Here is a 12,133-nt window from a genome sequence, read left to right as displayed (position 1 = left end):
CGCTGGATCCTATTCCATTGTATAGATATACCAGTTTATCCACTCACGTATTTAAGGATGTCTTGGCCTTTTCTAAGTTTTGGCAATTGTGAGTAAAGCTGCTATAAACATTTGTGTGCAGGTTTTTGTGTGGACATAAGTTTTCGACTCATTTGGGTAAACACCAGGGAAAGCAATTGCTGGGTCATAGGATAAGAGTATATTTAGTTTTGGAAGAAATTGCCAAACTGTTGTCCAAAGTGGCTGTACCATTTTGCTTTCCCACCAGCAATGAATGAGAGTTCCTGTTGCTCCACATCCTCATCAGCATTTGGTGTTGTCTGTGTTCTGAATTTTGGCCATTCTAATAAGTGTGCAGAGGTATCTCGTTGTTTTAATCTGCAGTTCCCTAGTGACATACATGTTGTTGAACATCTTTTCATATGCTTATTTGCCATCTGTATATCTTCTTTGGTCGGGTGTCTATTCAGGTCTTTTACCCATTTTTTTAATTGGATTATTTGTTTTCTTATTGTTGAGTTTTAAGAGTTCTTTGTATATTTTAGATACAAGTCCTTTATCAGATATGTCTTTGCAAATATTTTTCTCCCAGTCTGTGGCTTGTCTTTTCATTGTCTTAATGTCGTAGCACTTTTCATGTCCACATTTCCTCATTTAATCCTCCCAACATTCTGTGAACTATATAGTATTGGCTCCGTTTTGCTAAGAAAACCAAGGCTAAAAGATATCGTTGACTTGCTAAGTGATGGAGCTAAGATCTGAACACAGATCTGACCCACAGCTCCATACATCACATCACATATTAAAAATGTATCCTACTTACCCCAGATTAGCCCATGTGGAAATGAATCTTGGTCATTTCATACTAAAATAGCCTTTCACAGTCTCAGAAAATAGAGTCTGTATTTCGATGCCCTGCAGAGCGCAGTGTGGTTCCTTGCATCTAAGTGCCCTAAAGTGGCCTGGAGAGCCCTTTATAGTCTAACCCCCGCCCACCTCCTCTGTCTCTCCTCCTATTGCTAATCCCCTCGCACTTTGTGCTCACAAGACACGAAACTGTTTGAAGCTTCCCCGAGGTGCTTGCTTTTCCAGGATCTCTGCCTTCACTCTTGCTGTTCCCTCTGGTGGAAAGACCCTTCCTCCTTGTCCACTGGCCAAGCCTTATTCACTTTTAATTCCTCATTCACATATCACTTCACAAAGCCCTCTGTTCCCCACTTTCTAGATCTTGAATTTCCACTTCTGGTATAGTCTGTCTCCCCTACTGCACTATCAAATCCACTAAGCGTGAGTATCATTTTGATAATACTTTTTAGCCCCTTCAACAAGCCTGCACATAGTGGGTGCTCAGTGAATGTCTGCTTAATAAATGAACGAAGAGGAGAGATTGGCCAACACCATCTTCTGTTGGTTGGAAGCACCTTTCATCTTCAAGAATATTTAACCGGAAGAAATAAGTTTGTTTCTTTTTGTTTTGTTTTTAATCATTTTTGCTTTCTGATTTTAAATTTCATTTTATATTTTAAAAAATTCCCTTTCCTTTAAACCAGAATCTCTGCTTCCAGTGCTATAGCCCCCCTAGGGGCAGGCATAATTCAATAAATAAAGGAGATTTTTGAATCAATAAGTCATTAGTGAGACCACTGAGTGAAAACACAATATGCATTTTCACTTTTTTAAGTCTTACAGTTTTTGTAACCACTGGTAACAAGGTTAACAGCCTGAGCTCAGTCAGGTGCTGGGCCTCATCTGAATCCCTGCTGGGCGGGATGTCCCCCAGGAACTCCCACACTCTGGGGCTAGAATACTGCTGGAGCTGGGGAGCAAACATTGGCACAGACTCCAGGAGTAGAACTGCAAGATGCTGGAGGTCCAGGGGCAGCCCACTGTATGAACGGAGTAAGGGTTCAGGGTCAGACCTGAGATGGAATCCCAGCTCTGCCACTTACAGACTGTGTAACACGGGAGACTTGCTTAACCTCTCTGAGCCCCAGTTTCTTCATCTGTGAAATGGAAAGAATAATACTACATCATGACGATGTTATTATAATGACCTATAGAGCTATTTTGAGGAATAAACGATTGAGTGAGATTATGTATGTAAAGTGTCTGATAGCTCCCACGAACTCCATAAAGGCTACCTTCAAACCCCTCCCCGACTTCACACCCCACTCTCCCACCCACCCAAAGGGGTGACTTAGACCTCCAACCTACCCCCTCTAGTTGCTTCCACTTAAACTCTTCCCTATGATGAATAAAAGTGGCATCCAGTGTATCTCACTGCCTAGCATACTGCCTGACACACAGGAGATACTCAATGAATAATTTTTGAATTAATTGATTAGTTAATTAAATAATGGATATGGATGGTATCCTGGCCAGCCCTGGGCCTGTTTGTCCATCCTCCAATCCATTCCTTACCTTCTCTTGCTTAACTTTCTGTCACGGGGAACGGACCCCTGCAGGTTACATGTCTCAGTCTCTCTTATCAGCTGGCTTCTGGCTGCATTTGGCCAATGACATGAACTAGTGGGAGGTTGGAGGGCAGGAGAAAGGAAGAAGCCAGGGTATTTCTCCCCCTCTGTCCCACTCACAGGCGCCTTCTTTAGAAGCCAAGGAAGATCCTCCTTTCCTCCAGCTCCCCCGAGAGAAGCCCACTGTGGCTCCAGTTTCCACAGGGGGCCCCAGCCCTGAGTTCTGGCAACTCTACCTCTTTCCTCCGTCCCTCCAGCCTCTGAGTTCTGGCAGCCCTGCCTCTTCCCTCTGTCCCTCCAGCCCTGGGGAGATAATGTCTCCTTCTTGGTGCTTATATCTGAATTGCTTCACCCTCCTCTGTTTTGCTTCTCAACTCTTCCATCTCCTGGGTAGCCACTTCTCTGTCATTAATTCCCTCAGCTGTGTACACTTGAGGAAGTTTCTAATATCCTGCTTAGACCTTTGGAAGCAGGAGTATCTGACCTCAGAGTTAAGAGAACCCCACTCTTCCAAGCTCCACCATCCACTGGCCATGTGACCAGTGAGTCCTTGTAAGCCTCAGTTTCCTCATTTGTAACAAGGGCTAAGAGCACCCATCCTCCTTCTCTCCCAGGATCATTGTGAGAGTCCAGTGAGCTGAGCCATTCATACATTTACAGAGTACTTGTTGAGGACCTGCCCCACGTGGAGGTACAGAGGACGGGTCAGGAAACACAACAAATAACATCCTTGTTCTCAGGGGCTTCCAGTCAGGAGTACTAGCTGAGCTTATAAACTGCAAAGTGCTATATAAGGCTAACAGGATAAGCTGACCTGACCTCCTTGACCCCTGGGGACGCTTGGGGATACCCAGAGTTCTCCAGCCCGCTTGCTGAGAACCCCACTCATGCCCTAGAGTAAGGTGGGCTGGCCAGTGGTTGCAGCGACATCGGTGCTGTGTGCCCAGTGACCTAGCCGGCAAGTTGAGCCTCTCCTGCCAACCAGACCCAGCCGGGTGTTTCATTTGTGTGTGTCTATTAGCATGTCGGAGCATGCTTTAATTAATTGTAAAGGATTAGCCTGATTCTTCCACTGTACTAGGTTTTTTTTAATGGTTTTTATTTGGCATTATTTGAAGTAAGTGTACGATCGACTAAATCCTGCAAATCTTGTTTATGTCTAGATTGTGTTTGAAGTGGTATTCTCTGTCACACGATCTTTAGTTATTGATGACCTCTTTTATAATGATTTAGTCAGCTTCACTTGAATGGTAGTATTGATAACCATATGTGGCCAACAATCTGTTTACAACAAGACTCCAAGAAGCAAAAGAAAAGCAATTTGTGCCCATGTGGAAAATAAGTAGATTTGCCTTTTTTAAGCAAGCTTGGAAATGGAGCATATTAATTCCAATTCAACACTCCTTGCAGCCCGAGTGTTTTCATATGGTGTCTCTTGCATTGTGCTATGGAGAAAGTATTTCCAGCCCCATTTTAATGACAAAGTTACCAGGACTTAAACAAGCAGATTGAGTACCTACCTACTTGCCTAGATGGGTAATGACAAAACCAGAATCAGAGGGGCAGGTTAGAGAATAAGCACATACAGGTCCTTTCAGGGCACAGTAATCTCCCTGAGCCTCAACTTTCTCATCTGTAAATGGGCATAAGAACTGAGGGCGGTGCTGGGGGTTAAGCGAGAGAATTTGTGCAGAAGTAGCACAATGCCTGATTTGCAGTGGTTAATAAATGGTGGCTCTAAAGGAAGGCAGTGCTCGCCCCTCATCAAAAGCTTCTTATCACCTGTCTCCTTGTTTTCTGCTCTCTCTGCAGATGACCATTCCCGAGTGAGGTTGCTGGTGTTGGATGGAGACCCACACTCTGACTACATCAACGCCAACTACATTGATGTGAGGGTCTTCAAGGGCTGGGCAGCTGGGGTCCGGGGTTGACGACAGCAGGCTCACCTTCTGTGGCTGACCCCAGTGTCTCCCCCACATGGACCTCCCAGAACATGTCCAGGGTGGTCTGGCTCCTCTTTGATTGTGTGACTAGTGTAACTCAAGTTGGTTATCCATCTAAAGCTATAGCCTCTTTCAGCCTGGCCAGAGAAGCCTGCTCTGCAGGGCCCCAGGACAACTGCCAGGCTTGTTCATTCAACCATTAAGTCATTTGTATGTGTGTCTATTTGTCCATTCGTTCATTCATTTGAAGATATAGCCATTTATGCAACAAAAATTTAAAAGTGCCTTCTGTATGCTGGATGCTATGGGAACGTAAAGCTAAAAATGCCACGATGTCTATGCTCTAAAACCTTAGCAGGAAGCTAAGCTGTGCACATCAATAATTCCAGGGCAAACTAGAAAGTGGTAAGTGTCATAAGTTCAGATAAAATGCTGCAGGGATTCAGAGGTGGGGGAAGAAATCACTTCTTCCATCAGGAATGCACAATGTGATGTGAACCAAAGCTTCAGGCACAGGTAGAATTTAAAATCAAAGAGGGGGAAGATGGGCTCTCTCTCTTCGAGAGAACAGCATGAGCCGAGATGTAGCAGCTGGAAGCAGAGGATATGTAGCAGCTCAGTGTGAGGGGAGCAGAGACCATTAATGGGAATAGTGGAAAATGAGGTTGGGGCCACGTCTTTGATGGTTTATGATCAAACCTAGGAAGTTGGACTTTATCCTGTAGGCAAAAGAAAGCTGTTGAAAGTTTTTGATCAAGGAGGTTACCGGTTCAGGGCTGAGCTTCCAGATGACTTATCTGTCACCAAGGGGAAGAGAGATCAGAGGGAGGAGAGTCTGGAATTAAGAAACCCAATTAGGGAAGGGGCTGCTTCAGGATTTCCGAGCCTATTGAGCAAGGCCCTAAATACAACAGGAGCCGAGCTGAGTGCCCATGGACATGAGAGAGTTTGCAAAGGAGGAGCATTGCCACTGGGGCCGGATGGACATCCCAGCCTGACTGATTCAAGCCAGCTTCTCAGAACCTCAGCTAGGAGCCCAAAGACCTTGATGAAGTGGCTCAGAGATCCACTTTGGTCCCTCTGACTCCAAAGGGTGTTTATAGACAAGCTATAAACTGCAGGGGCATGCGTTTGAATTCCCCATAATCTAGGCTGAGCCAGATGATTCACTAATTCAGCAAATATTTATTGAACCTTGTGTTGGTCATTTGCCTGTTTGCCCTCAGATCTATTCCTTGTCCTTCCCCACTCTGCTTTACAGGTGTGTGTGTGTGAGTGTGTGTGTGTGTGTGGTGCAGGGAGGAGAGTGAGCTGACTCTTTCAAGGGAAGCACTGATAGGAGATTGCAAGGTAAGAAGAAGGAAGAAGCCAGTATATTTCTCCTCCTCTCTCACTTCTTTGCATGGCAGCTCCTGCAGTAGCTACATCCCGTCTCTGCCTCCGCTTCCATCAAGCAGGCCCATGAGAGTTCCAGGTTGGCCAAGTGGTCGCAGCTCCTGGGCTCTGGCAGCTTCTTTGTCTCCCATTATCCCACTAGTTCTAAGGATGGTCAAAGCCTGCTGCTGCTGCTGATCTCTGGGTCATCCCACTGTCCCCTGTTTAGCATTTTTGTTCCCCCATCAGCTATATAACCAACTCCCTATACCGAATTCCCTCTGTGTGAAACACCTAGGGTGGTTTCTAGTTCCCTGTCTGGACCCTGGCTAATGAAGGGCCTACATGTGGTCAGGAACTGGGGCTGGAGCTTCAGTGGAGGTCGTGGTCTCTGTCACTATGGCCCTTCTGAGAAAGTTCACAAGGACATGGCTGGTTCAGAATAGCCTATCTCTGACCTGGCGCGAAACAGTTGAGCATTCACTCATCATGCCTTCAGCTTTTCTTTCATGCATCTAGTATTCATTTCACAAACACTGAGCAGATCCTCCACAGTGTGCTGGAAATACAGACCTTAAAGGGGACTCGAGTCTGGTGAGAGAGTCAGATAAGAAAAGAGACCCTCTGAGAGCAGGGGCTATGGGAACACATAGAAGAATCAAGGCCTCGAGGTGGGGGCGAGTGGTCCGTGAAGTTTTCCTGGAGGAGGTGACACCATGCTGCCTTAGCCAACAAGTAAGAATCAGCCAAGCGAGAAGGATGGATAGTAAACGAAGAATTAGTGATCATTTCTCATTTGCAAACATTACCTTAACTAGTACCACAACCTCACAAAGTAAGCGTCATTACTACCCATTTCCAGATGAAAGTAACTTATCCAGGCTCACACTGCTAAGAGGTGAGGGAAGAGGGAGCAGGAGTCTGAATCAGGGATGCCTCCCCCACCATGCCCTGCTGGTTTTAATAATAATAGTAAAGCAATGAGGATAGCCAGTGGCTCTAAATGAGTCACTCTTGGACACTATGGTGGGTGGTTTTCAATGAGTCAGTTTATCAAGACCTGTCAATGGCCCTCCAAGGTAAGTAATCACCCCCATTTTCCAGATAACGAAGCTGAGGTTTAAAGAGATTGCAAAGCTTGTCTAAAGCCATGCAGCTGGTGAGCAGCAGAATCAGGCAAGGAACCAGACCTGAATGACTCCCAGCCCAGGGCTCTTCCTCCAACCCTCCCCACCTTCTCCCAGACACACCTTGCTCCCAGCACTCAGTGGGGACTCGATCAGCACATGCTAAACCAGATTGAGTTGGTTCCTTCCATTTCTCCTTGACCTTCTCTACAGCTGAATGGATGTGGCAGCCCTGAGGGCGATGGTCCATGCAGGGTCTGTGGCCTGAGTTGCCATACCTGGCATTTGTTGTCTGAGTAGTAACCTCCAGTAAAAGTCACTTTCCAGGACAGACACTCAATCCAAAGTTGAGTAAGCATCTGAATGCAGTCGGAGCCGAGACGCACTTTAGTGTTTTATAAGCAACAAATGAAATTGCCTGAAATGCAAGTGAATCTCTGCAACATCAGTGCTAATAACGCCTCCCATTTCTATCAGGTTCTATCATTACAATGTATTCTGCAAGTCTTTAAGGATAAGAAACCAGCGGTCAATGTTAAGAGCCTTGCCCAAGGTCACACAGCTAGAATCCACTTCTCTGCCCAGCTAGGACACACCACAGCCTTCTCCCTCTCTCTTTAAGTAGATTGTGTGGACAAGCAAACAGCCTCTGCTAGATGCTGTCTTAATATCTGCCACTGAACTCTGTGCTGGATCTCAATGGTTAGAGTCAAGGGCTCATGAGACCAAAGTCATGAATTCAGTCCTTGTAGAGCCTGTTGAATCCAGGCCTTTCTGCTTACTGGCTTTATGATTTTAGATAAATTAGTTGCACGTTCTGATATCTGTAAAATGAGATAATAACACTACCCCACAAGAATGTGATAACTGATGTAAAGTATCTATCTCTCAGGGTGCCACTTGGAAACAGAGGCTCGCTCAAAGGGAGGAACCGAGGAAAGTTTAATAAGGGTGGGAAGAGGATTAAGGGAATCTGACAGGGTGGGGTGCAGTATCCCCAGGCCAGCAACTGCAGGGAGCTCCAGACTTAGAGAGGGAGAGAGTAACTGTGAGGAGAGGGCTGCCTGATAGGAGCTGTAGCCTTTGATAGAGAGTCAAGGCTGACCCATGGTGACCTGATGGGGGAGATCTCAAAGAACACACACCCCAACCTCCCCATGGCATGTGAGCTCCTGCTTCTGCTCCCCACTGACCCAGCCAACTAGAAGCCAGAGGGCATGGAAGCCCGTGGTGTAGTCCATACAGGCCAGCCTCCCATGGCACAAAGCAAAGCATGGAAGGGAAGAGAGGGCCAACAGAGGGACAGAGAAGACACCAAGGACAAGCACCTCCTAGCACAATATTACCAATATGGGATGGAGGGCAGGGGATTCACACTAGTTGTGAACCTATCATCTGCTCCAGCAAAGTTAAAATTCCTGGGGTCGCTATGGGGATTCCCTGCAAGACACACCCAAGAGAGCTCTCTAGGTCCTCACCCTTTTGCCCTGGTCTCCACCCCAGCTGAAATCCTCCTGAGTCCCCATAGAGCTAACTGCCCACACTAGAATCATTTATCCACAATTGGACCTGGACGATCCATTAAAACGACCCCATTTGGATAATGAGCTGGATGGGGCCAGCCCTGTCTGTGCCTCCAGAGGCCATGGTTCTGCTACTGTCTGAACCATCCCACTGGCGGCTTTGTTTGCACACCCGAGAATGTATTGGCCACTTGAATCTGTTATAAATTACCAGTCTGGAAATAAATATCGTATCTGGGTCTCCAGTAAGTAACAGATGCATGAGTGCAGAGTGAGATAAATGCGTTTTGGATGCAAACCTCTTTCCATTGCTCACAGACAGATGGAGGCAGGCCCAGTGCTGGTTTGCAGTCGAGCTGCGTGCTGTGTAGGTGGGACTTAAATGAACTCAAAGTTCTTTTAAGGTTAGGAAGTTTTCTGTACCAGCTCTTGGCAAATCCCCAGAGGAGCCCCAATTGAGCAATAGGTTTCCTTTTATCTCCAGTCCTGAGGAGTTGCGTGGTTAGAATGTTTTCTCTTTGGGGACTGCATGGGTTCTTGGAGGCCAGAGGAGGTCTCTTTGCTTAGATGCAGTATGCTGTGTGCACAGGCACACAGTATGCATACATTCATTCATTTGATATGCATTTATCAAGGCTGATGGCCTGAGCTGCCTTCTCTGTGCTGGGGACACAGTCATGAACAAGCCAGAGACAGTCCTGCTCTGTTGGAGGTCTCATTCAACTGGAGAAACAGACAATAAGCATGTAAATATACAAAGAACATTATGCCATTTGGTGATAAGTATGCTAAAGAAAAAGAAACCAGAGAAAGTGGAAATAGGTTGACAGGGTAGTGAGGGAAGGGCTCCCTGCGGAGGTGACTGACAACCAAGCAGAAGCCTGGATGGAGGGAAAGAGCAAGCCTGGGTGATATGGGGACAGAGTAGGCACAGGGAATGGCCAGTGCTGAGACTCTAGATGGAAACACGGCTATTCTTTCTGAAGAGGAGCAAGACAGCCAGTGAGCCATGGGAGAGGGGTGGGAAACTGAGGCTATTCTGAAGGGATGAAATGGGAATAACAGGGATGTCAAGATGCCCAACCTAGGCTTAGGAAGCCAATGAAACCGCCACCTCAGAGAACACTTCTCTGGCCTCCTTGGCTGAGTCAGCTCCCCATGGGAGCTCCAAAGAGCCCCACATCTTCCCCTGGGGTGCACTTATCCCAGTGAGTTGATATCTGTAAGCTGCTCAAAAGCAGAGCCCACATCCATCTGGTCCACTTTTGTATTTCCAAGTGCCTTGTACATGGTACTACATGCTCAATTAATACCTGTTGATTGAATATTGAATGACTGAGTGAACAATTAAATGAAAATAGTGAACCCAAGTCATCTCATCCCACAACTGGAATGGGAATTTCTTGCTCAAAATTTCATCTCGTTGACTTCCAAGCACATTAGAATCTTCCAAATCAGTTTCCTCCAGAGAGTCTTTTGTCTTCCAGCCTGTGCGTTAAGGGAGTGTCCCAACCTCACCTCAAAGACATATTCATGCATGTATGCCACCAACCAGCCTCTCCTGAAAACTGCACCCACTCTGGGTGGCAGGTCCCGTGGCCCAGGAGGAGAAAAGTACAAAAACTTCTTGCAGCAGCTGCTGTAAGTGCATTAATCGGGCACATGCAAAGCCCTGCAGGCCCGCTTGGGAGGAAGGAGGTATCAATTGAAGTGCAGTGTGGGGAAGCTGGGACATGGGGTGCGTGGGAGGGGACGGAGAGGGACGACTGGAAATAAGGAAATGAGGCTGGAGACAGACGATTACTCCCAGATATTATCCTGCAGGCAATGGGGAGCCATTGCAGGCTTTTAAGTGGGGAAATACCATAATCAGATGTGCATTGGGAAATTCGCTCTGGCAGAAAACAGGTGGGCTGTGGGACCAGACTGGAGGCAGGGAGGTCAGCAAGAGGCTGGTTCCGTGGCCCTGGTCAGGGAGGATGAGGGCTGTGAGGGGTGATGATGAGGACAGCAGAAGAGGGTGGACTTGAGAAAGCACACCTTTCCAGGCTCTAGGAGACTCCTTTCTATTCCCAAACCTACCCAAGAAAACGTCCAGAGTCCAATTCTTCCTGTGAGCTTGGGAAGCCTTGTCCATCTTGACTTGGAGGAACAGATCACTCTTCCTACCTCTCGTCTGCTTCCTACCTCTGTCGCAGAGGAGGGCTCTTACCACATTCGTGTGCAGAGGGGAGAGCGTGGCTTACCATTTCAGGGTCCCCCTAGTGGCCGGCATAGACTTTTAGTTGTGGTAGGCGCTCAATAAATCTTTGCCAAATAGACAATAAAATAATAACAATAGCAAAGATATATACGTTAAATCTTAGAATAGTGCCTGGCACCTAGTAACTTGTATTAACTTATTTAATCCCAACAGATATGCTATGATATAAATGCTGATATCTCCATTTAATAGCAAAAAATCAATTGAGGGACAGCAAGGTTAAGTAACTTGCCCCAGACCACACAGCCTTTGAGGGCAGAGCCAGGATTTAAACCCAGGCAGTTAGGTCCAGAGTCTATGCACATAGCCACCCTGCATTGCTGCCTTTCTAGTTGGTTTGTGAGCCGCTGGTTTATTGGGCATTTGCTCTGAGTTTCACACTGTGTGAGGCTCCATGGGAACTTTTTCTTAAACTTAGGGGTAGTGTTTGTCTTCAAGGAGCTGACAACTTCACTAGAAAAGATAGGACCACTCAAACAAAGAGTTTAGATGGGGTTCTTGATTCATATGTGGTTAATCCAACAGTTCTGGCCTTGGGCTCATACAATCAACCCAGGCCTGACTAGAGTATGTTTGGGAATTAGGAGGTACCTACTAAATATTTATGGAGAAAGTGGAATGAGGGAGAGAAATGTACAGGGGACTCCAAAACTAGTCTTTGAATCAGAAAGTGGATCCAGAACTTCACAGATGCCATGTCTGTTTCACCGTAAACCACACAGATGGTCATTCTGGCTTATTTCCTGAAGAAGGGTGCTTTGAGTCAGCTCATCCATCTCGACAGGACAGAAAGACTGATCACCAATGTTAAAGACAAAAATAAATATTCATCCAACTTTAGGACTTATTTTCTCCTAAGATGGTTAAACATAAAGGAAAGTAGATTTCAGGGTTGTCAACCACCTCTCCACCAATAATACTCTATAATTATCATCTGTCTTTTTAAAAATTTATCCATTCATTTATTCATTCACTCATTTATTCATTAAATAAATATTAATTACATTCAATGTTACATACTGAATGCAGATCTGTCTCCAAAACTTGAACTTCTATCCAATAGGATATACTTCTCTGTAACAAGAAAGGGGATCCTCCATGTATGCAATGCCTGGGCCAAAGAGAAGGTCACCTTCAACCTCTTCCCCAGTGATTAGGATTATGGAGCATTAGAGATACCCCAACCCAGAGCACAGCAGGCCTGTTGGAACAGTCTGAAATGTACAGGGAAATCAGAAACTGGTCTCTGAATTAGAGAGTGGCTTTATCAGCCTCTAGGTCACACCTACACAGGGTCCTTCCCGATGAACAGGACTAATTCCAAGCCCATCTATGTTGCACAGAGAGGCAGTGTGGTTTCACTCCCAATTTTCTTTTTCTAACTGTTGGTAATGCAAAGAGCCAACAATGCAATTGTTTTCTTCTTTCA

The 12,133-nt window shown here is 46.1% G+C and overlaps 1 protein-coding gene across 15 annotated transcripts in view; it reads left to right on the top strand.

The window, feature by feature from the left end:
- The window catches only part of PTPRT (protein tyrosine phosphatase receptor type T), a 1,011,807-nt gene that overhangs the window by 953,333 nt on the left and 46,341 nt on the right, over window positions 1–12,133 (top strand). For all 15 annotated transcript variants that reach the window (XM_070485956.1, XM_070485943.1, XM_070485942.1 and 12 more), the window contains one exon: window positions 4,287–4,363. In XM_070485956.1, the coding sequence (XP_070342057.1) occupies window positions 4,287–4,363 (77 nt within the window). The remainder of the gene's footprint in view (window positions 1–4,286; window positions 4,364–12,133) is intronic.

This window comes from Equus asinus, chromosome 15 (genome assembly GCF_041296235.1).
Source record: "Equus asinus isolate D_3611 breed Donkey chromosome 15, EquAss-T2T_v2, whole genome shotgun sequence".
In the NCBI taxonomy this organism is placed as follows: Eukaryota; Metazoa; Chordata; class Mammalia; order Perissodactyla; family Equidae; genus Equus; species Equus asinus.
This window is presented reverse-complemented; position numbering and strand designations above follow the sequence as displayed.